General features: G+C 41.8%; 1 protein-coding gene across 9 annotated transcripts in view; it reads left to right on the forward strand.

Annotated features, from left to right (window-relative positions):
* The window catches only part of BRSK2 (BR serine/threonine kinase 2), a 136085-nt gene extending 110829 nt beyond the window's left edge, over positions 1-25256 (forward strand). For 4 of the 9 annotated variants that reach the window (XM_072118068.1, XM_072118069.1, XM_072118067.1 and 1 more), the window contains 13 exons: positions 567-598; positions 950-1114; positions 2310-2407; positions 2500-2650; positions 2733-2793; positions 6218-6728; positions 7958-8006; positions 8362-8400; positions 8754-8877; positions 8987-9167; positions 10097-10186; positions 15472-15519; positions 21118-25256. In XM_072118068.1, the coding sequence (XP_071974169.1) occupies positions 567-598; positions 950-1114; positions 2310-2407; positions 2500-2650; positions 2733-2793; positions 6218-6728; positions 7958-8006; positions 8362-8400; positions 8754-8877; positions 8987-9167; positions 10097-10186; positions 15472-15519; positions 21118-21341 (1773 nt within the window). In that variant the 3' untranslated portion in view covers positions 21342-25256. The remainder of the gene's footprint in view (positions 1-566; positions 599-949; positions 1115-2309; positions 2408-2499; positions 2651-2732; positions 2794-6217; positions 6729-7957; positions 8007-8361; positions 8401-8753; positions 8878-8986; positions 9168-10096; positions 10187-15471; positions 15520-21117) is intronic. The other 5 variants (XM_072118072.1, XM_072118074.1, XM_072118073.1 and 2 more) reach the window with 5 other exon arrangements.
* Positions 25257-25964: the final 708 nt, after the last annotated feature.

Raw genomic sequence — 25964 nt, forward strand, 5'->3', positions numbered from 1 at the left:
TTTGACTTTGGATAAGATTTTTTTATAGGTAAATGGTTGAGATTTCACATAAAAGTGGGCATTCTAGAAAGGACATGTCATACCCTCCCTGATGGTGCTGCTGGTTCAGCGGTATAAAACCTGATGAAGGATTCTCTTTAAATAGCGTATTATGCGAGAAAGGCCGAGATATTGATGGTCTTATCTTAGTATGGCCTTCTATGCAGGTTTCCTGCTGTACAAGAAAAAGTCACAAATCCAGGCGCACATCTCAGATTTTGCAACTTTTGGATGGAGGGGCATATGTTGGTCCATGGCAGACATGCCCTGGCCAGCCAAATTTACAATTATCTTATTATAGGCTATAGCTGAAATATATGCTTGATCGGACCTTAGATTTCCGTGTACACTCTAATTTGACACTGAATAAGCAGCACCCAAAGTCACACCAAACTGATCTTCTTCATGATGAGAAGGGTTCCTTCCGTTATACAGAATGGGTGCTGTACCTTGTGTAGTGTCGCTATTAGACCTAGTCTGGATGACGTACAGCAGTATGTGTTAGTTGTATGTTTTTTCCCTTGCAGTTAGAAACCATTCAGAAGCACAGCTGGTACATGTGAGTATACAAACCCTAGCAGCGCTGAATACGTGTGACCTGTATGGATAGTGTAGATGCCTTATTGTTCTGCATGTGTATTCGTATTGCATGTATGTGATATGTCCATATATGACCGGAATCTCCGCATTGTGTGATTCTCGGAAGTGCTGTCCATGACAGATAAATGTGTCTGTAAATAGGATATGCATGTAAATGAAGACTAGTGACAGATTGCTGTGTGTGTATATTAAGCTTACTGACAGATCGATGGTTGGCAGAGGTGCATACATATAGCACATTGACAGATGGCTGTGTACATGATTGCTGTGTGTACATGCATCATGTTCAGACTCCTTTCTCTTAATACAGTGGGGGGAAGAATGAACCAGAACCAGAGCAGGCAGTACCCAGGAAGGTACAGATGGGGTCTTTGCCATCGCTGGAGGATGTGGACCCCGATGTGTTGGATAGTATGCATTCCCTAGGCTGCTTCAGAGACCGCAACAAATTACTGCAGGACCTCTTGTCTGAAGAGTAAGAGTCAGGACTTTTGTGTATTCTGAAAAGGGTGCTGCTCTGTTTTTATGGACTGAGTCTGATATCAGAGTAAATTCATGGGAATGGTGAACATGTGGACACAGTCCATAGAAAAGTGGTGCTGTACAAGGTGAAATGTTCTCTTTAATAGTAACACCCCCACCTAGTGGCAGAAGGAAGCACCCGGAATAAATATATGTTTGTGATAGGGAATTGGAGTTCTTCGTCAGTAAACACCCTAACCACTATAAAGATATATGAAGAACACAGAATATTTTATCTATCCATGTAGTGACATTTGGACACTTGCATTGCAGCTAAGCATTTTGGATTTGATGCCTATATTTGTTCATACAAGATAAGAGGAGAATTGAAGGGTACATGCATCCTCAGCCACATTTTCTATTAAGCCAAAAGCCAGTAGACCACAGAAAGAGACCAAAAGGCTGTGTTTGATGCTCATTATGGGATTTGTTGGGCCCAAAAAATAAAATCCATCCGTAACCCTCTAGAGCAGTGATGGTGAACATTTTAGAGACCAAGTGCCCAAGCTTCAACCAAAATACACTTAATTTTTGCAAATTGCCAACATAGCAATTGAAGCAGTAACTTATCGCCCCCTGCTCTGTCCCAGCTTTCAATCAGATGACACCAATATAATAGAGAGTAGAGATTCGTATTATGATTGTAGCTTCCTTCCAGGGTTCCCTGAACAGATCAGATCATGGGGCTTGGAACTGGTCTTTCCACATCTCCTCCTGCCGTTACAGGCAGCCAAGGATGTGTCACCTAAAACTAACTATGAACACCGCACACCCTGGGCTGCCTCACTTTGTGCTGGGGTGATGGCCTTAGTGCCCGCAGAAAGGGCTTTGGGTGCAACATCGGGCACCTGGGCCATCACCACCACTGCTCTAGGAAATAGAACCTAGTAGCCTCAACATTAGGTTGTTTAATGTATTAAAACCGCTATGCAGTTAGATCTTGGAGTGATGTAAGGCAAGTGCAGCATATGCAGGGATATTTACCCACTGCAGGTGGCTACAAAGACACAGGGATGGCTAACCAGTTGTCTATGAATCTACAAGTCTTCGCCCACTATATCTTTTGTATAAAACCACATTTTTCATTTTAGTAGTAAGTATATAAGCCATACAAACTATGTCTAAACCATTCCTTGCCTTATATTCAGAGAGAACCAGGAGAAGATGATTTATTTCTTATTATTGGATCGTAAGGAGAGGTATCCCAGTCAAGAAGATGAAGATCTTCCTCCAAGAGCAGACATTGGTAAAATATCTACATTACGTCACTCTCATCATTTTCGCTGCCATAATTCATGTTATCATAATTCTCACATTCTCTTTTTTTTTTTTTTATAGATCCCCCTAGAAAAAGAGTAGATTCTCCCATGTTGACCCGTCATGGGAAGAGAAGGCCAGAGAGGAAATCTATGGAGGTGCTTAGTGGAACTGATGGTGGCTCACCAGTGCCTGCACGCAGAGCTATTGAGATGGCACAGCATGGGCAGAGGTAAATCTCATCCCTCACCCCATACAACACATGGCAAGCGTGCAAACAGATAAGAAATGGAAATGTTTTGACATTCATTCAGGTCGAGATCTATCAGTGGTGCTTCTTCAGGACTTTCCACCAGCCCTATTAGTAGTCCAAGGGTAAGTGACCCTTTTCTCCTCTTTTACTCCTTATTTATTCCCTCCCTTTTCCTTCTTTCGGTACCCAGTAGGGTTTTGCTCCCACATACAACTGTTCTATCATATAAGTGCACAATCTCTATGACTGGTTGATAACTAGAGGCATTCTTCTATTAACCCATGCTTGTGCTAGTCATCCCTATTACATGCCTTTGATGTAATATGTATGTATAATGCTATATAGTATGTATACTGTATGCACACATGTGCGGTTTGAGTTACGGAGCTGTGAAGTCATGAATATTATAATACGGAATAAAATACTGACACTGCTTTTTAACCAGTAATATACATGTATATAGAATTAGCAAAAGGGTAACTAGACACTGAAAATATGCAATAGTGAACCGGTGTCAGACTGGCCCACCAGAGAATCAGAGGATCATCCGATGGGCCTGAGCTCTAACCCAATACTGAATACAGAGTTAATATAGAGGGTTATTTTGGTCTACTTTATAGTGGGTAATGGTCCCCAGAATATCTTTATCTGTTGGGTTCTTGTACCCCAGTTCGACTATGTATTGAACTCATGGCAATACTAAACCAGGTTTTCTGCAATTTTACTGAAGTAAATTTATATTTCAGCCATAAGAGTGTAACACAGTTCATGTGGCTCAGTAACTCAAGTCCTATCTACATGTGTGTATTTGTGATATCTCCATGTGACATAAATAATGGCAGAAAGTGGATAATATAAACACTAGCCAGGCATCCATACATATACTGGAGGTTGTTAAAGGCAATCAGGTCACTTTTTCTAGCAGGGGAACACTAATGTAACACATGAATACCTGTTCAATCTTGGCCAACCATGGAGCCTTAGTCTTTAGATTATTACCCAACTTACATGCTAAAGCTGTGTGCTGCTGTTTGATACCTCCATATGGCACAGGGCCGGCTCCCAGTTTAAGGAGGCCCCTAAGAAGCCCCAGAAGCTAAGTCACAGTGCCCTCAGAACCCCATAATAACAGCCAATAGCCACAAAACCCCAATAGACAGTCACAGTCCCGTCTGTTGCCAATAGTAACAGTGGCCCCAGTTACCAAATGTTCCCCATAACCAATATTTAAAGTACCCCCAGTTTCCTATAGTAGCAGTGCCCCCCATAGCCAATAGTCTTTAACTTTAACACAGCTCTCAAAACCAATAGTAACAGTGACCCTCCCCATACCTAATAGTCACAGGTCCCCATGGTAGCCATAAAGAAAAAAAAGTACTGACCTCCTCACTGCTGGCATCCTCTGCACAGGCAGGAGACGTATGATCCATCACACAGCCATGTGAGATGGTAAAGGCAGAGCAGGGAGTGACCAGTTTTGCCACTGTGCCGCTTGTTTCTAGTGACCGCGTGGGCCCCGACACTTGCCCAGGTATACCAGATGCTGACGCCCGCCCTGTATGCCAACATACTCTCCTCTAGATGCATCCAGTAGCATATGCCCCAATATTTTGTAAAAAAAAAAATGGATTATCTTGATCAGATGTGATTGATCATGTTTGATATTCTTTCCAGTCACTATACATAAAAGTATTGTTTACCTTGTGATATTCCCTGTAATCTGAGCCATTGTTCATAAATAAGCAAAATAAAATTCTTTATGAGAAATTATGATTATTCACACAAAGGTTTTGCTATGGTCACAGTGTACGTAGAATTCCCAATGTATCAATAATGTATATTCCACATTGTGATATAATTAGGATCCCCCATAGTTGTCATTAGGCTGGAATTGATACTCCGGAATTTACTTTTATACTGATAATGGGACGCCTGGCTTGTATTCATCTGACAAATGAAAATTATCCATATTTCTGTTTTTCTATGTCACAGTTTTTGTACTTTGTGTAATTCAGCACATGCTTCCATTATGACATTACATCTATGTATTAAGGCATATACTAAGCAATCCTCCTTACTCATTTCTCTATAGACTCCCTGTCAGATTTACTTACATTAGCCAGTAGTACATTATCTGTGTCCTTAGTGCTCAGCTGTGGCCCACCTTACTCATCATTGTCCTCTGACAAGACAACTGGCCAGAGAAGGAGCATCCCTACTGTGCTCTGTTTTTGGCTGTGTGCGATCTGTTGTTTTAATGGATAGAAAGAGGCCCCATGTATTTCAATGGGGTCTTACACATACACACACAACCATGGTTGCAATGGCCACACACATACACACACAACCATGGTTGCAATGGCCCCCTGTGTGAGCCGGCTATACCAGATGCAAATTTTGGAACAGGTCCTATTCCTACCCATGTTTGCAGCTTGGGAAGTCCTTACTGCTGTCATTGGTATGTGAACAGACCTCAACACATGGACCATAAGCAATGGGCCACGGGTCTGTTACCACAAGCTGCAAACGTGGGCAGGAATAGGACCCACTCCAAAATTTGTGTCTGGGATAGCCGGCTCACAGAGTGGCCCATTGCAACCATGGTCGTGTGGGAGGGACCCAACTGAAATACATGGAGCCCTATATAACCGACCTGTTATATAGATGGAGCCCTACATAGCCCTATATTAATCTGAATTTGTATATGTCCCTGAGCGTGGATGTGTGCTACAGTCGCACCCTTGGGAAGGGCACTTCAACACAAGCCATAACCGGACGTTGAGAATAATTAAAGCAGGTTCTACTTCTGTTACTATGACCATATTACTATCGATAGAGGTTCTGTGTAGAATAGTGTCGCTGGTTCAGGGTCAGTCTCTAAGTTTTAATAATTCATTGCAAAGTGAGTATTGATTTCACAGTACGGCATACAGTGGGAGTAATGGATATGGTTTGTAGGATTGCTGATTTAATCCATATCTGTGATTTTCTTGTAACAAGCTGGCAGGTAAAATGGCTGATGGCTTTCTCATTGCTGCGGGACTGCTCTCTCGCCTTGGTCGGTTTCGGGGTGCTGCTTCTAACATGCATGTCTTTTTTTTTCTTTTTTCATTCTCATTTTGGCTGCTGTCGTTCCTTCCATTGACCCTCTGTACCCCTATTTGACAAATTGTTCCTCCTCCCATGGCTGCTTTGCTTCAATGTCTCTCTTTGTGAACCACTAAATCTATCATTCTGCGTCTTCTTTCCTGTTGCTTTCAAATTCTCATACTTTTTCCCTTCTTGCTTCTGTTTTTCCCTGTGATGAATGTCCTTATTTATTTTCCGCTTCTTTTTTATGTCTCACTTCTCTTCCCTGCTGTTTGTCCTTCATCTTCTCTTCATGTTGTGCTCTTATTTATGTTCCCATTTCTATATGACTGTGTTTCCACGTCTTTCAATATCTTGCTTTTCTCTGTTGGGTTTTTCGGCATCCTCCTTCTTCTTCTTTTGCCTACCTCTCTTTGCTTTTACCTCTTGCCTTCCTTACTACGTTTTCTCTCACAGCCGATAAGGAGGTTTTTTGCCCTTCCCCAGACCCCTACCCCACCTTCCTCTCCTCATACCACACCAACCTCTGATCCTGGAGGGCATAATGATTGCAATCTAGCTCATCCCAAAACCCACACCTTTCCACCCAAACCCAGAACTACAGAGAAGCCCCTTCAGACAACTCGCTCCAATCCACTTCCTTCTAACTCTAGTGTCCCGTCAAGGGCTCCAAACTCTCCTGCAGGGCATAATGCGTGCAGAACATTAAACAAATTGCCCCCATCTGATCTGGCCCCCAAATCTGTGCCCCTTATACAGGTTACCCCTCATCCGTCACCCCGTGGCAGTCCCCTCCCTACTCCCAAGGGAACGCCTGTTCACACGCCCAAGGAAAGTCCGGCGGGCACCCCTTCCCCTACCCCTCCATCCAGCCCAAGTATTGGTGGAATGCCCTGGAGGACAAGACTGAATTCAATCAAGAACAATTTCCTGGGTTCACCGAGGTTCCATCGCCGCAAACTTCAAGGTGAGAACAAATACTTAGAATAAGTACAAATCATTCATGCTCAGGATGTTAAGATATGGCAAACTTTTTGGCTTGTAAAATTGTAAGGTAGACTTTCAGCTATTCAAAGAACAGATGATGATTCCTAATCGGTGGGGAACTAGCGGCTGCAAACCTAGCAGTCCTGAGAATGGAGGGCTAATTTCACTCTATGAATGGATTGCGTCTCCGCTCCTTTCATTTCTATGCCACACGTAGACAAGTGTTTTATTCCCATGCAGAAAATAAGACCACATTCCCATGATCAGTGGGGGTCCCAGCAGTTGAACCCTAAATACCAGCATCTTTTCAGCTATCATGTGAGTAGGTGATATATTGCTATGTTTGTCTTACCCCTTTAAGGGGGTTGGCTCAAGATTTCAAGTTATCCCCTTTGATAATTTGCTGGTGGGTAGTGGTCAAACTACTAGCACCCCCATTAGGTATGAGAATGGGGGTTGCTGAGTGGAAAAGCAAACTAAGCATGCCTACAGATGCTTCATTTAGACAAAATACTAGAAGGTTAAACTTTCAAGGGGTTGTCCACTTTAAGCACATTCAAGCCAATAATTGATATGGTTTTTGTAATAAAAAGTTATAAAATTTTCCAATATACTTTCTGTATGAAGTCTTTAAGCTTTTCTAGATCTCTACTTGCTGTCTTCTTGCTGTCATTCAACAGGAAGCTTCATTGTTCACTTCCTGTGGATAAACACCAGTCCATGTTCATGTGATGTCACACCAGTGCGTAGCTCATTATAACACACAGTGTAATCAAAGCTGTGTGATGGTAGTGACAGCGCACCTATGTTACATCACATGACCAGGGACCGGTGTTGATGAACAATGAAGCTTCCTATTGCAAGACAACAAGCAGAAATCTATAAAAACTTGCAGAATTGATACAGAGAATATATTGGAGAGTGGAACTTTTTGTTACACAAACAATATTAATAATTTGCTATAATCTGCTTAAAGTGGACAACTCTGTTAAGGCTACTTGCACACGATCAGCTATCCAGACACATCCTGATGACAAAAGGAATCATTACATCCCAAAGTCAGTTACAGGAGGAATTACAGTGGAAATACAGAGGATTAGGATTTTGTAAAAAAAATGTAGCTTTATCCTTAAAATGTTATGAATAAAAGACACAATAGGCAAATTAATGAGAAATTACCAGATGAATAAATCATTTCTATGTGTTCAGTTCCCACAGCAGATGAAATGACCAACTTGACACCAGAATCCTCTCCAGAGTAAGTACATCTTCATATTATTTTGAACCTCCCACTCTGATCACCATTTCTTTAATGTGGCAAAAACTATTGATGACCTATCCATACAAAATGTTTATCCTTAGGAGATCGGTGGAGGTACGACACCCAGCACCCCTACAGACCATCATGCAGACAGCTCTGTTTTCAGTGTGGTTTTCTCACCAGTTTACTGCATATTGGTAGTAAACAGCTGATCTGTAGGTGTGTTGGGGTTTGTAGCTCCACAAATCTGATATTATGTGAATAGGTCAACAGCATAGCCTTAGTGTGGTAGATTATAATATTAGCGTATTATCGAAATGTCCATCAACTGGCATTTATCATCTATTTACAGGATAAGTGATATTTCTTTGATGGCTGCAGTATCAGAACAGTGAGTACCACAGTGAGGAGAAGTGCGAATGGAGAAGCGTAAACCTTAGCTCTCCATTCAGGGTCAATGGGACTAAAAAAAACATCTCCTATTGGCTCCAGCACTGTGCATGTGCCTCCACCCCTCCCAAGTGTTTAGCTTTTAGTTGTCCTATAGATAACCCCTTTAAATCCACAGGTATTTGGTCGCTGGAGTGTGGTCCCACGAGATGAAAATATTTTTTGGTTTTCTTATGAGTTTTTTATGATCACGGATGGTTATGAGTCCGTTTTGTAAAGAACTTATGGGCTAAGATGTTTTCTCCTCCGTTAACCTCATTGGAGTTTTCAGTACAATCATTTTTTTTTCCGCAGACTGGCCAAAAAGTCTTGGTTTGGTAACTTCCTCACGTTGGAGAAAGAAGATCAGATCTTTGTGGTCATTAAGGACAAACCTTTAAGCTCCATTAAAGCCGACATAGTACAAGCCTTTCTTTCGGTGAGACTTTCTATATTATTTATGTATTGTTTCCTTTGAAGAGATCATCTCAATGTTAGCATGGTATTATTCAGAGTCACCCAATCCATTTTCAATGTGTCTTCTGTAGATCCCAAGTCTCAGTCACAGCGTGATATCACAAACCAGTTTCCGAGCTGAGTACAAATCCACAGGGGGTCCGTCTGTCTTCCAAAAGCCAGTGAAGTTTCAAGTGGATATTACATATACAGAAAGTTGTGAAAAGCAGAAGGACTGCGGGATTTACTCAGTCACCTTTACTCTGCTATCAGGTATCCAGCCCCTTCACACTCTTATTTTCTCTTACATTTCCATAAGTAATCTACATCTTATGACTCTAGACACTCAAATAACAATTTTGCCTATTTCATTCGACTCTTGTAAGACACTAGAGGCATGAGGTTCTGCCTGAAAAGAATATTCAAGCACAAGCAGAGACACACCTTAAATATTGTAGGGCTCGGTAACAATCAGTCAAAATGAAAAAACGTGGGGGCTGAGGTGGGGTGGGGGGAACCTACATACTTACCCTGCTCCAGCTCCTGGGTCCCAAGTTGTTTCCGATATGAACCTGCATTTGACTAGAAGTTGCTAGAAATATAAGACATGTCAGTCACTTTCCATGTTGGGAACCCGTATAGCAGATTTCGGCACAGAAATTACCATCACAGTGCAGTAATGTGAGAGCCGTGTCTTGTAACAACTCCTGCTCCTGCGTATCCATCACATGACCATGGACTAGTTTTTCATCCGGAGATCTAGAAAAGTGCATGGGATAGACATAGAAATGTAATTGGGAAATTCTATAACTTTTCATCATACAATCAAGAATAAGGAGTTACAGAAATCTGACAAGCCATGGAAGAACATCGATACTACAAAGAGTGGGTGATAAATCTAATATCAAATGTGTCTAAAAGTTAGACTAGCCAGTCTTCTGCTGTGTATCTGATGCTGAAGGGCTGTCTAGCCTACAGTAATTGTATGCCTCCTATTAGTTGGCTAAGTCTAAGCCCAAACAAAGCAGCAGAATGGTAACATAGTTGGATAATATTGGCGCATGTGCCTTATCCCAGGAAGCTACATCCCCTTTTCTTCCCTGTGATGTCATAGTACAAAAGTAAAAGACAATTAATATTTCACTCTCACTATGACCATATACTTGTTGTAATACATGTCTCATCTTCTATATTTGCGTCAGGTCCTAGCAGAAGGTTCAAACGGGTTGTGGAGACAATTCAGACTCAGCTCCTGAGTTCCCACGAGCAGCCGTCTGTACTGCAGCTTTCAGGTGAGGCTCGACTAAGAGGATAGAAAGAATAATCACCCCTTCAATAACACATATAAAACACATGTACTCTAGTCTCATGATGTGGCCAATGTGCACATCATTTGTACTATACTATAGAAATCCTCCACTTATCTGTGTCTGTATGGTAAGTATGTCCTTGACACACATGTAGACCGAATCTGACCCTTGAAGCACCTTAGCCATCCACCCTGAGGACCATAGAACGGCCATTTCATCAGTAGACTTTACAGTACTATATCATGAATCGGTGATAACCTTCCCCTGGATACTATTGAGGTGCCATAGATGCCATTTTCATTAGTAACCATCATTGTACAGAGCACATGCCCAGTCTATACCAGTAGATGTGCTGCCAATGATGATTTTGTAGCCAGCATAATAATATATATTTATTATATTTGCTTGTTTGTTAGCCTATCCCAGGGCACTGAAGTAGCAGCAGAATAAAAGCTCTTATAACTCTAGTTCACTTGAATCATGTTAAAACGTTGTGTTTAGGGGAGCAGATAGAAATGGTGAGAACAAAAAATTGATAAGGGCAAAAGTGAAAAAAAATCACAATAAAAGCTGTCAGTACTTTATAGTTTACATGGTAAAAATACAGGCAAACCTGAGCACAATTTTTTCTTTTAACAGATTTACACTTCACTTAAGCCTTAGGTCCTCCACTCAGGCCTGAATAGGAGATGCCCCCTCTATTGAATATAGCCAGCAGTCACAATGATGCCCATAGTGGCCAGTAGTCATTGTCACCCCCCCTAGTAGCCAGTAGTCACAGTAATGCCCCAAATAGACACATTGATGCCCCCAGTAGCCAGCAGTCACAGGAATGCCCCTGGTAGCCAGCTGTCACAAAGATCCCCACAGTAGCCAGCAGTCAAAATGATGCCCATAGTGACCAGAAGTCATTGTCATCCCCCCCCCCCCACCCTGTAGTAGCCAGTAGTCACAGGAATGCCCCCAGTAGCTAGAAATCGAAAGTATTTATCTTCCTACGCTCCCTCTCTGGTCTTCTGCGGCTCTCCTCTGTGACGCTGGCAGTGCGTACCATTTCTTAGACGCGTCTTTACTGTGTGTAACTGTGCAGCGGCACTTCCCTGGTCAAATATAAGTGCACCTTAAAGAAGCATGTACATTTGATAATTTAATTACAGGGGGAATGTTAAGGAAGCAAGCCAAGACAGACGGTGTGCAGTGTCTCATTTCCAATGGTCTTAGGAGACCTCTGTGAAACGGTTGTTTGACCCCCCCCCCCCAAAGGGGTCACGAACCACAGGTTGAGAACCGCTTATTTAAATACTTTTCCAGTGGAATACAGAAATAGGAGAATACATCAAAAGGTATGCCTGTAGTAAGGATTTTAAGACCCATAAGGCCTCTTACACACGACCATCATGGGGGCTGTGATCTAGCCGCAAAATTTCTAACCAGATCATGAGCTCCATAGAGGTCTATGGCACCCGTTCAGGGTGCAGTGAGCACTTTGCCGCCCACCTTTCTATGGAGAGAGGAGGGGTGAGGAGCACTCACCCTTCCTCCTCCTCCTAGCCATGCGCTCACCCAGGATACAGCACGTGCTTGCACATGGCCATCCATTCACTTTAATCAGAGTATTGGAAATGTAAGGCATTTTTATGAAAGTGGACATTCCTTTTATAAACACCCAACAGACATTAAGTGCCCATTACCTATATTTATATGGCTGAATTTTCACATGGATTGTGGTGAATATTCTGCACCAAAATAAATATCATATCTGCAAGTTTGCATGTGCATATAGAAGTGGAATTTTCTGCCACAGATAAGAAATGACGTGTTAACTTACTGAAGTGGATTTCATGTGGAAACCATTGTAGGTAACATGTGGTTTAGAAAAGATTCTTTCTTCTATCACAGCTCAGACCCCATGACGTGAATGTAGTAGGACATGAGGGAAGGGAAGCTTCACAGGATATAAGAGTATTCTGTGGTTGGATAGGAGGGGTCGTCCAGTGAGGTAAAGGTTTGGCAAAAGGCCAAACGTAACAAGATGGTAACCGGAGAGGAATGACGTAAGATGTGACCAAGGTCAAATTAAAAGATAGGAGACACCGAAGAATAAAGTCTATAATAATAATAATAAATCTATATTTGTGTAGCGCCCTCATATTTACTGATCTTTTGAAACATATACAAATAAAATAAGACAAATAAATCGGAGCAATAACATCGTCAGATGCAACGACAGGCATGACGACCCTGCTCACAAGAGCTTACAATAAGTATCTGACTTTATCACGTATCATTGTATCCTGAAAGCTTTTAATGTGATTTTAGAGCTGATATTTGGTTATAATGTGATATTTGGAAACAACAGATCTAGTCATGCTTAAGAGATCTTTCCATAGGAAGAATACTGTCCCGATCATGGTACTTTTTATGAAGAGGTTTGATATAAAATGTGTTTTACAAACAAAACAATGCTCTAGGGAGTGTGGGCAACTAATGGTATTACCAGTTATGTTTATAAATGCCAAAGCTGTCCAAAAAATTGCAGATATGGAATCATATTAGAAAAACATGTTTAAATCTGTTTTAGTGTAATAAAGAAAACAATACATGGGTAAAAACAGCAGATAATGGAGGTAAAAAGTATATGCCCAAAAATATTTTTAAAAAAACACATCACGTTAATGATGATTAGATCCCCACCGCTTTTGGCTACATATAAAGCATTAGAAAGCTTGATATAGGCAATAAAAATGTTTTTTTGTATTTTTGTACCTCCATTATCTGCTGATATTAACCATGTATGTATTAATACATTATATATACAGTGCGCATGTAATATATTTATTAATAAAGATTTAAACATGTTTTCTAATGTGATTATTCCAGTGAGTGGGGTACACCACTGCTAAGCTTCCATCTTCCTTTCAGCAAACTATATTCTGTAAATTCTTTCATTGGAAAGACTTCTCTGTATTCACTTCAGTAAGGAGGTAACATTAAAGATCTACAGAGTTGTTAGTGATAAATGTAAAAACTCATCTTAGTGTTGCCAGACGAGCCATTTAAAGGGCCAGTGACATTCAGATTCCATTTGAACATAGTTTGATTTCTCCCAATATGTGTGGAGACACATATTTCCTTTACTATTCCTACCCTCATCATTCTCATATCTTATTACAATGAGGCAAAGGGACTTGGGCCTCTCTGCAAACCCCACATTAACCCATAAATCATCTGATACAGGTTGACCTGGTTTTGGGCAATTTTACAGAAAGTATAAAAATATATATCCCAAAATGCAGTTTATTTAAATAAGTAATAGAGAAGCAAAGCTTCATCTGTAACCCCACTAATAATACATGTAAAGTGGAGAGAACGAACCTAATGATAGAAATATAACCTCAAATATAAATTCATACCATCTATAAATCTCCAAGATTGGATGTAGCTTCCAACCTTCAACTGGCTAACCTGGCAATCCATCTCTCATCATAAACACCACACAATCCCCATACTCTGTGTGTGTTACAGGCCTTTAGCCACAAAATAACAACAACTTGTGTATCTCGAAAGGTTTACAAATGGCGGAAATCTTGGACCATTCGGCTGAACTCATGAAAACCAACTTGACTAAAGTGGACCTATCACCAGCTTACATTGGAGGCCATCACCACCTTGGGTGGGCTGCAGCGTCCTCCAAACTTGATCTCGCTGTATAAGGTCTCCTGCACATGGCCAGGTCTTTTATAAAGAGCCTCTCAAAAATAAGTACAAGGCCCTTGACGTTATCTCTGTAAGCCTCAGGTTTGAAGGGATGGGCTGCTTTAGTAATATATAAAGCGATATACTGTGAAAATGATATTTTATACAAATGATATATAATACGAGTGTGACGCCAGTGACACCAATGTCCATATACTCCTTTGACCACGTCCTTATTATGGTTGGGAGAGGCAGGCAGTAGGATCGTGGCGTTGCCATTATAAGGGGGCCTGGCTTTTAAATATACAGAAATCATTATTATTTTTTGCAGGACATTGCTTACTCTTTTCTTTAAGCAGTCAACCCCTTTAATCCAGAGGCATTCTGAGTTCTTCCAGTTTTTGCAGATCTTTTGCACAAAACAAGAAAGGCTGTAGGTGGAGCATGGTACGTCATAGTACAGAGCTGCCTGGGAAAGCCTTTGCCATGTGCATGACAACTGTAGGTGACAGGTACACTTTATGCTAAAATTCTATTCAAAATTTGCCTTATTCAAATTACTTATTACCATAACCTTATTAAAGAGGTTATATAAGAGCAGAAAAACATGACTGCCTAGATAATATGATTGATAATAGTGGTCCACCAGTCCACAGGTTGTATGTGGTACTGCAACTCAATCCAATTTACTCCAAAGAGCTGCAATAATAAACGCAGTCTATGGCACTGTTGTAGGTAGACATTAGAGATGAGCGAGCACTAAAATGCTCGAGTGCTCGTTACTCGAGTCAAACTTTTCCCATTGAAAGAACACTGAAGAACACATTGCAGATGTTCCGTACATCTGCTAACTTATCGGAAAACATACCCGCCGAACGGTGTTCTTCACAATAGTATGTGAAGAACAATATGTGTGAAGAACACATTGCAGATGTTTCCATAGATGTACGGAACATCTGCAATGTGTTCTTCACTGTGTTCTTCACTTAAATGATCCTGTGTTCACTGTTTTCATTGTATTCTTCACTGTTCTTCACTGTGTTTTCTTAAGTAAATGCTCGATCTCGAGCAGGCAAGATACTCATCCGAGCAACGAGCCGTTTCGAGTACTCTAGTACTCGAACGAGCATCGAGCTCGGACGAGTATACTCGCTCATCTCTAGTAGACATGGGTTTTCTAATTTCATATAACCTCTTCAAAGCCCAAATATCTGAAAATTTGGGTGTGCTAGAGTCAACCCCAGGTAGCTGAGACATGAGGTGCTGTTTGTGTGACTGTCCCCTGCCTAATCACTTAGTTGTGGAATAAAATATTCTGGTTCTGTTCACATACTAGTGCCCCCTAAAGTCCTAGTGTCACACCAAACAGCGCTTTATATATCAGCCGCCTGGACCCCTAAGAGAGTTGTGAAGGTAATAAAACTATATTAGGGTTTACTACAGTCACACCAGTTTTACATGATGTGAAGTTTCAATGACAATCAGAGTGTGTGTAACGGGGGGGCAGTTGTTTTGTGTGGGAATGTTTGGTTCATGTCCCCCCACCCTGTTTTTCCCCTTGTGCTGTTCAGACACAAATAACTGTATGGAGTATCTCAGTGGGAAGATCTCAAAATGTGGTAAGGACCCTACAGCTGTGTGCTCATATCTCTGCTGCTGTCGCTATCGCTCCCTCCTCCTTGCTTCCCACGCAGATAACCCCTTACTCTACCCCCTACCCCACCCCAACCTGTACATGACAGCTCCCTTCCTTAAATCCCTTCCTACCCATCCTGGAGTAATGCACTGTACAGAACTGACCCACACTCCTACACATACATCAAACACTCATGTATATATATGTATATATATATACACATTGGACCCATATACAGACCAGTGGAACACATGCCAGATACTTACAAGGGCTCTGTCACTCTGCAAGGACATGCACTAAATTCAGAAATGTCAATGTAATAACATGTATTGCAGATTGAAATGACTTTTAAATAATAGTAAAATAAGTGTAAATATATAAATAAAAATATTTCCCTCTAAACATAGTTTTTTAAACTAAATTATTAATCTGCTGGTGAGGCAACAGATGCCTCACCTAAAACCAGCCCTGTCCCTATAACAATCAACTATAGACGAGTAAAGCTTGTTGGGGGAGATTGTAGCCTATCCAAGTGCACTGGGAGCAGCTTTTACAGTAGCAAAGTGGAGGTTCTGTGAGAACTAAGCTATACAGTGATCTAAGGATGTGCCACCAGTACTCCAAGTCCAGCTACAATCCTTTTACACTATAGCTTCAAAATTTTTTAGATGTTTAAATTTATCTGATCTCTCTTAAGCCGTGCATGATCAGGACAAGAATGTTTCCATTCACTGAATGCAATAAAGATCTCTAACATGGGATTACAACCAATGTGATAGCCATTACTACTTGGGGTAGGGATTTTGAGAATGAAAAAAGGTTTTCCCACTATATAAACTTTATGTTGGATGGGGTAAGTGTTGTGGACCCCATGTGGGGCCCATATAAATGGAGCTCTGGTGCGCATGCTCCATACTCTTTATATCCAATGGATATCCAAGCAATTCATTCACATGGCAATAACCCTTTACAATCAGCTGTATGTCTATAGAACTTGCAAATATCTGTTATAATAATGAGATGGTCAGGGTCTAATCCATGGCAATGACCCCTTTAAGACATGCTGGCCATTTGTGGAGGAAGCCATTACTACTGACTCATTAGATATGATGGATACATTACAGAGTGACATAGCCCTGTTCCCACCTATAGCCACCAGCTGCTTTTCTCCAGAGATGCCCTGAAGCCTGAACATGCCCCTTGCATGACTGGATGGTCCAAAATATGGCACGTTAGCTGGTTACAAGAAACCATTGCTCTTCTCCCAAAAAAGTTCTGGGAGAAACCCTTTAAGGCACTGCTTATGGCAAGGACCCTTTAAGAATCCATCATTTGTAGTTGTAACACTTGCGGCTCCCCCTCTGTGCCTGGCCTCTTTCTTTCCTCCCCTATCTGACTCCTCATTCTCTCTCCAATCTTCGTATGTTGTCCATTTATCACTCTTGGTCCCTTTGTTTATTTAGCTTTCATGTTATTTCCATCCATTTTCCTTCTTACCCTCTTTTATTACTTCCCACCATCCATCCTTTATGATGGCATCTCCATCTTCTGTTATTTCCCTGCATATGGCTCCTGGCAGTCGCTTCATTTCTCTGAAATCCACATTACAAGCTGTAAACTGGATCATACATCTCCCATTTGTCATGATAATATCTACTAGGACTTCCATGGCTTCTGTGAACACTTACAATGTCTTAGTCTAATCCTATGTCTATGGTACATCTACACATCTTCCCATTTCCTGGTCTCCTATTTTCTAAATATTAGGGTGTGCACACAGCAGCCACACAAATAGAAGCAGCCTTGCATTTGGCACTATGCAAAAGGAACCTGTCAGCAGCCATAGACTTAATAAACCACTACCAGTATGTTGTTAGGCAGTGTTACACCTTCCAGATATTCCATGTTTCTTTCATGGCCCAGTGTGTTGTCATCAACCAGAGAATCAACTTTGAAGTGAGATATAAATTAGTTGTATGAAGTCATGGAGGAGGAAAGCTCAACCCTGAAGTCAAGCTCTCCCTGCTTCAGAATGACCACTCAGCTGTGATTGACATAATTTATGCGGCTTCTGAAGAGCCCAGAATTTATGTCCCTGGACAAGGGGGGAGAGCTTGACTTCAGTGCTAAATTCTCTGTCTCTGTGACTCTATACTAGCAATTTACATCTCACTTAAAAATTGATGATACCACCACACTGAGCCATCAAGAAACCTCTGAAAGGTATCACACTGCCTGCCAATATACTAGTTGCTTTCCTGTTTTCCAAGGATGTATCATTTCAGAGAATATCCATTTTTATCCTTATGCAAGTAAGCTTCTTTGTGGACCAGGTGTGGAGCTGCATCTGCTGGTGCGATTACCTTCTCTTTGTCCCGCCCAGTACCATCCAGCATCTCCTATGACTGCACCTTTAATGAATGACTGACAGAAGAAAACAGGGGCAGCAACAAGCGGTCACAGGAGGACCACAGAATATACGATAAATGCATAATAAATGCAGGCCATACTTTTGGAATGAACACTTATCTGAAGTAGGGGTCCCATTACTGCCTTCTGTTCCACTGTCTTTTTCATAGCATGAAAAATGAAAAAGGTGCTGGGATTGGTTGTATCACATACAGCTTTTCTTCTAAAACTGCCCCATAGCACTTGACAGGCCTCAATTTTACCTGTCACTACATACAAACAGAGCCATCTGTTCAATGTGTATTACACTACTTTATACAGGAGCAATATTTAAGGGAACCTGTCACCACATTGTTCACAAACACAGCTAGAACCCTAGTAACTATATGACCTCCTTCTTTTACCTAAAATAGTTTACCTCAGATCCTTATAAAATCAGTTTATAAACTTGCCGGGTATTTAGGGATCTTTAGAGCGAGCTGAGGGGCATGACCTAACTTCATATGACCGAGGTGACATCATCACAGGTCCTTTAGCCTCTTAACATTACCAAACTGTACCCTATGCACATGTCTGACCACATAAAAAAATCACAGCAGTCTGCATGGACTTCTATTTCTCTCTCTCTGTGATTTCATGCGATATATACTTAGTAGACAGTTTGCTAATGTTAGGAGGCTAAAGGACCTGCAATGATGTCACCCTGGTCACATGACATTACTGCTGCATGCAGTGAAAGCATGGAGAGGAGCTGCTGGATTCCGGCCGTGGAGGTCATGCCCACCTTGACTCGCTATAGACATCCTTGGATACCAGGCAAAATTATAAAGTTGAACATATGAGAGTGTGAGGACAACAATTTTTGCTAAAAGAAGGGTGTCAGTTAGTTACTAGGGCTCTATGGGAACCCGCCAATAGCTGTATTTGTGAAAAATTTGGTACAGGTTCCCTTTAAAAATCATTCACGTCCCAAAATGATTCTAATGGCCGCATTGGGTCACCATTCCAAACAAGGGACCATATCTCCCCTACATTATAACATGCACTACAGGCACATTTGGCTTAGTTATGTAAATGTTACTTTTACCAATTCTACCTAAAATAGGACCCTACAATTCTTAGAGGATGTAGCTCATAGATGTACATTCCACTCAGTTGTTTCCATAGCAACAGACTACATTGTAAGTGATAGTGTGGATGTAGTCTGTTGCCGTGGATAAACCATTCTATGGACAAGGTAGATCTTCGTGCCCCTAGCATTGGCTGAGGTCATGTTCATGGCTTGGACATTACAACATTTCTCTTTTGCCCAATGATTTCTTTGAAAATGTTGACGTTTTATGTCTCATTCACAAAAACAACACATAATACATCTACTAGAGGTTATAGATTCATTCAGACAATTCTAGACATCATACAAAAAAATGATTGCTGATATTTATGGAACAGAAGTCCTAAACCGCATCCCACAAACATAGACAAGACACTGTAGAATCAGCTCCTGCTCCGCTTTCCTCACCCCATTTGCTGCTTCTTTCCCTGTGCCACCACGCGCCTCCTGCCTCCTTTATAATGCCGCCATCTCTGTCACATCCGCTCCATGTGTCATTCAGCTCAGTGGCTCTAAAGGCTGCAGCATTTTGCACCGTCCATTGACTACAGAGCTGAACGATGGCTTGTAGAATGTTACACGCTCAGCATTCTCTTAATGATTTGTGCCATGTTGTCTCACATCTGTCTATGGCTGTCTCTGCATATCAGTGTTCTTCCTGCATCTATCTGTCCCTTCTCTTCCTCCTCCCCCTTCTTCTCCCCTCTATTTCATACTCCTACAATTTCCTTCGATTTTTTTTTTATCTTAGCTTGATTTTTATTTTTTATTTGACAAGAAATGCATCTAATTTCCTGAACCAAATAAGAGTTTAAAGAGTAACTAAAGCTAATAGGAATTTTTCAGAATTAGATGATTATAGTAAACTTTGTAATATACTTTATTAAGTTAAGCAACTTCTCTGTGCCTTGATTCTGCTCCTTCTTTCTCCTGCATTGAGCAATGTATCTGAGATCTGTCCACTTCAGACAGATAATCATTGACTCCACACCTTGAGAATATTTATGAGGTCAGCTCTCACTAGAGAACAGGACAGGAGGTGTAGATTCACATGGTAGCTCTCTGAGGTCAGCTCTCACTAGAGAACAGAACAGATTTAGTGTAGATGCAAATGGAAGTGAAAATCAGCTGTGCAAACGATCCATTAAAAGCATTTTTTCATTCATTTCTAATCACTGGAATGAACTGACATGTTGAGTTCATTGCACTAATTAGAAGTTTGGGTTGCACAGAAAGGCAGGGGAAAAAGAAGGACAGAACAACATATTTCTTTAATAAATTATATTGCAAAGTTTACTTTTATCATCCGCACTATTCATTCATACAATTTTGTTGAAAGTTTAGTTGCAATTTCAGTAGATGGATAGTGAGGGAGCTCTATAGTAGTTGTTTCATTCTTTCATTTTTTTTCTCTGTTTTTTTTTTTACCATTTTTCCCACCGATTGTATATTCTACTAACTAATGGGATGAAGAATGCAATATTATTGCGCATTTTCCCATCTTTAGAGTGCCCGAGGCATCATATGTAATTTATACTACTACTGAGTCAATGTAGCACCAGGCACAGTAGTAGATGATCACAAAGAGACATGTATATTTCCACTTTTTGAAGTAGATTGGACACCAGTGGGAGAAACATCAGTGTGAATAGACCCTGATTCCCAATTTTTTTTTTTTTTTTTGCCTCAATTATCATTTTGTTTCATCATTTCTCTAACAGTCCCTTTATCTTCTTACACACATCTTATCCCAACCTTCAACCTTACCTCCCTACTATTTCTCTTCTTTAAAGTGGATCTGTTGCCAACATACAGCAGTGGCAGCCATTTTGAGATTTCAGTTACGACTATTAAAAATGTCACTTAGAATTAGGCAGCCAGTTACTTCGCATAAAGAAAATGACCTCTAATGGAAGACAAAATGGCTGCCTCCGGTATCTATGGGCAATAGGTTTACTTTGAGTCTTTCCCATTCTCTCTGTCTCTGTCTCTTTCTCTCTCTCTGCCTGTCTCTTATCCTCCCCCCCTCTCTCCCTTCCCTGTTTTTCTCTCTATCTCTAGGCCGCCCAATCAGTAACTTCTTTGACGTACTTAAACAACTTTTTTCAGACGAGAAGAATGGTCACGCTTCTCCCGCCCCCGGGCCCCTCAGCAAGCAGCGTCCGACTGATAATAAGGAGCAGGGGCCCCTGGGAGCCAGCGGGAAAGAGAGAGCCAGGAAAACCAGCCCCGTCATCACTCAGGAGACCCCCGTCCCTGCTTCCCCCAGCAAACAGGGCACATAACAGAGGAATTTCCTACTGTGACCTGAAGATGTCACTAAAGCCCAATGATACTACGGGGAGTAAGCCCTGCAATGTACCACCAGGGATACTAGAGGAATTTTCTCTATGAAGAAAAACCTGTAGTGTCACCTAGCGACAATGAATATGGACCTTCTGTATGATCATGGAGAATGTACACTTCCCATACGCCTGTAGTACACACAGTGACATTATTCAGCCATGCTGTGATTTCATCATCAGGCACCATCCAGCTCTCCAGCTGCTGTAGAACCACAAGTCCAAGCATGACCTAAGTGCCCGAGTAAAGCAACCAGAGCCAGACTTCTAGTACCGCAGCAGCTGCCAGAGCTACGGGTTGCCTTACCCTGACGTGCGCCATTGCCTTTAAGTAGCTACCACTGCAATATCCATTGGGCACAGGGTGACGCCTCATTATTGTTATCTCCACCATTTCCAGACCATCATCTTCATCAATCCATCTCACACAATACAGCTCTGAGATATGGGCCCTCCTCCATTATACCAGAATGTAGATAGGAATGGACTGTGAAACAAGGATTTATCTTAAGTATATATATATGTATGTATGTATCTTCTGCTCTGTAAATATCTATAGAAGTGTGTATATATTGGCGCACACATCAGTATTACGACTAGTTATCAGTGCATCATTTTATAGTCTGGACACTGAATGTTTGTGTATATACGGCTATAAATATGTATATAGAGAGCTGGGAGCACAATCATTGCTGGCTGCTGACTGCTTGGTTCAACTTTCCCAAACTAATGACTTTTCTTCTCTGTCCTGTATGTTTGTTTCCCATTTCATCTCTCTATTTTTGGTCACTTAATTGCCACCATTTTCTGCTTTTTTCGCCATACTTTCTCTTCCCTTCTCGCATGTGTGTTCTCCCTCACTTTACCCCCCCAGGAATTATCCCAAAAAGCTAACCAGCCGCCCTTCATCTCCTCCTATTCTTGTCCGCCTGGCCAGAAGATGACCCTGACTCAACCCTGCGTCCGCCATCCTCCCGGAAAGCCTGCGGCAGGGACCTCTCTCCTACTGAGATGGGCAATAACGCGAGCAGGAGTTGGGTTACCATCAAGTTGTAATACTCCAAGGTCGCTGTTCATGGGAACAAAAGAAAAAAAAATACAAGCTGATATTACCTTAATGATAACCCTCCTCCTGTAGACCTGCTTAGCTGCACCACTTAAGAAACCAAGAACCATAATGTAATGCCTATGGTTTTGTGCAGCTCTTCAGGCTAATAGGGGTTAAAAGATTATATTAAGGGTTTTTAAATGCTGAATGTATTTAAGGGGTTCATTATGTTTACACGTAGACACACGCATACAAGTACACAAGAACACACTGCTACATCCAGAGAGGGTTAAAAGAGGAGCTGCGTTCTGTACCAAACCCCCCATATAGGGCAGTGCCCTGGTGTCCAGCTCTTCATCATCTTATGGGGGGTGGGGAATGGTTTCTGGGGGATGTAAACAAAGGGGGGGGGGGGGGTTTGGCATGTCCTGTTGCATAATGTGAAATATTGGGGCTATTTTTATAAGGTTTGTAAGTTTAGGGGTTGGGTGTTAATCCTTTGTGTTTAAATTATTAACTGCTAACTGCAAGACTGGCCTGTGGACCGCCGCCGATGGTAGGGGGAGACGTGCAGAGCCGAGCAGCACACAAGCATTGCAAACAGTGTTTACATATGTTTCTCTATGTATATGCATCCGCACATAGCGCTCTGTAGGGGGGCTCACCACACGTGGCGCCAAAACACCGCCACATCTGAAACTTTACTTTATTGTGTGGTGGGATAAATCCTTTTTTTTTTTATTTATTTATTTTTTTTTAGGAAACTCGATTTGTTGCCTATAGCAATCATTTTTTATACAGCACTTTGCTAGTGGTAACACAGACAGGCCTCATGCACAAGAACGTAGTTTGGGGACACCATGTTCTTCTATGGGCCCTGGGGGAGATTTATCAGAAGTTTCTGAGGTAAAACTGTTCTAGTTGTTCATAGCAACCAATCAGAGCCCAGCTTTCATTTTCACACAGCTGTTTATAATATTAAAGCTGGGCTCTGATTGGTTTCCATTGGCAACTAGAACAGTTTTACCTCAGAAACTTCCAAAATATCTCCCCTGCCTTTTCTCCTATTATAAAACAGCCATGACATGAGGCCCGTGATATGGACACATTCATGTTCATGCGGCCATATCATTTTCCTTCAATATCTATTCCAACCGTGTGTCTTTGCCACCTGCTGTATAAAATACACTCCCCGGGGGGTTTTAGTTTCATTGGAGAGTCATACTTTTGAGCCCTTAGACCTGTGAGTGAGATAAAAGTATATTATAGGAGCATCTCACATAAACCCTCCATATAGCCATAGTAATCAATCATATCTATCACAAACCAGCCCGTCATAGTGAATGTAATGTTATGGCACAAAACATGGCAACCAATCACAGGACATCTTCAATTTCCCTAGAGTAGAATATGCAGTGAAAGCTGCTCTGTGATTGGTTGTTGTGAGATACAAAGGCACTTTCATCTGTTCGAGCTTCATAACAGAATGGTCCCCTACAGGGAGTAATGCAAACTATTCAGGAGTTTCCAGAAATCCCTGGAATTCTATGGAAAAAGTTCAAAAAGAGGTTTAAAAGGGTGGCACAACAGTTCACAGCGCCCCCAACTAAATACTGTGTTGTAGTGGAATGTACCTGTAATATAAGAGAGGTTGTATTAAAAAGAAGCTGCTCTCCGGGGTCCGTTGTTTGTGGACCGCGTGTCATCGGCATGTGAAGACACGGGCAGGAATAGGTTCATACACATAGCCGAAACCACAGTCTGTGTGTATGTGCCCTTAGGTATACATGGGACCACGTGCTATCCGCTGATAGAACGCCTTAGAGCAGTCAGTCATTTTAATGGGTGCCATGTAGGGCTTTATTGACCCAGTTCTGGTGCCATAGAAGAATTAACCACTTATGAGAAGGTCCTGTTTATTGGTTGCTGAGTTGCACCTCTAATATAGGATCATCCTCCAGTAACCTCCCCCCCCCCCCCCCCAGGGCTCAGCCATGTGCATGTATATACACAATAATGCAATGCTATAAAGGCATGGTATACAGCTCCGCAGCCCGTATACCTGCCGCCCCACACTCTGCATTCTCCGCTCCGCAGGCCTTTCGCACAGTGCGTGGTGTGAAAGTCTCTGTTATTTATAAATACAATATAAATATATATATTTAAGCTATTAGCTGTACGAGGATCATGTTTGCAATGAATGATTCCATTGGTATGTAAATAATCAGATTTTCTGAGAATATGTCCTGTGAATGGGAGAGACAGCACAATACTTATCTATGGTACAGCAGGAGAAAACACATCTTGCCACCGTCTCAAGGTTCAGAAATAAAACAAGGCCTCAATCTCTGGTATCCACCCAGCTCCCTCCTTGTTCTCTCTTGTCCCCACTGTTTTAATATCTAATCCATTGTATATATGTTGGAACAAACAAAATGACAATGATCAGAGGGTATTATGTACTATGAGGTGCTGAATTCCTGGGGCAGGAGAGATGTAAGGGCAGGGCATGTGACCCACACTAACTCTTTTACCCGTTTACTGAAAGAGTTAATGCCAATGTTCTGTTGACCTCCTGCCTTTCTACACTTGCACATTTTACAGTATTACACCCCACAACCTCCCGGACACCAGACACTCGTGGCTCCGGGGCAGGAGTGGGGGTGGTAGGCATCTGGACAGCAATATTCCCCTTGTGTGTTTTGTAAAGCCAGTGAGCGCACACTGCGGCATGTTACCCACCCGCATTGGCGTTCTGAAAAAAAAAAAATGAACGTCTGAAAACAGCCAATAAAATTGTTCAGTATGTACCCAATGTGGTCTGGTGTGGTTTTTTTTCATGTGGGTCCGTCACGCAGGTTCATGGACTGTGAACATCTCACTTTACAACAAAGAAGTAAAACTCCTCCAGTCCTGACATGACAAGGATAGTAGCACACAAAAGTTTGTAAAGACACTATTCTCTATATTGTTATGTGTACTATGTGTAGTCATTGGGGCACAGTACAGTCTGTACTATGTGCAGGGTCCTGTGTAGTGTGCAGGGGGCGCCACATTCAGCATTTCTGGTGCATGTTCTTCATGAATGTGGCACCCCTGCACTTCCCCGACAGAGTTCAACTTTTTTTTTAGTGCACCTTTAACATAGAACATGCAACACAATTCTGTCGGACTTTGCATGATAAATCTGAAGTCTTGTCCAACTGAGCAGCGGAAAGGAACCTAATCTGTTTCATGTGATGCCTAGTGCAGCTGCGCCAAAAAAGGGTTAAGGGTTACCTCTGCAAGCAGTTTGCACCTAAAAGAACGTGCATTGTTGCCGAATTAGGGCCAATTCACATTTCCGCCTTCAGTTATTATGCGCCAAAGACAGGTGTGATTGAACACACAGAACAGCTGCTTGTCTTTCCGTCACACCTTGTCTACACAGAGGAAGGTAGTGGATTATAGGGGTCCATAGCCATCCATCAAATTTTATACTGAGAAGGACCCTCACCCATGAAATCCTAGTACATCTG

Source organism: Engystomops pustulosus, chromosome 7, assembly GCF_040894005.1.
Source record: "Engystomops pustulosus chromosome 7, aEngPut4.maternal, whole genome shotgun sequence".
Lineage (NCBI taxonomy): Eukaryota > Metazoa > Chordata > Amphibia > Anura > Leptodactylidae > Engystomops > Engystomops pustulosus.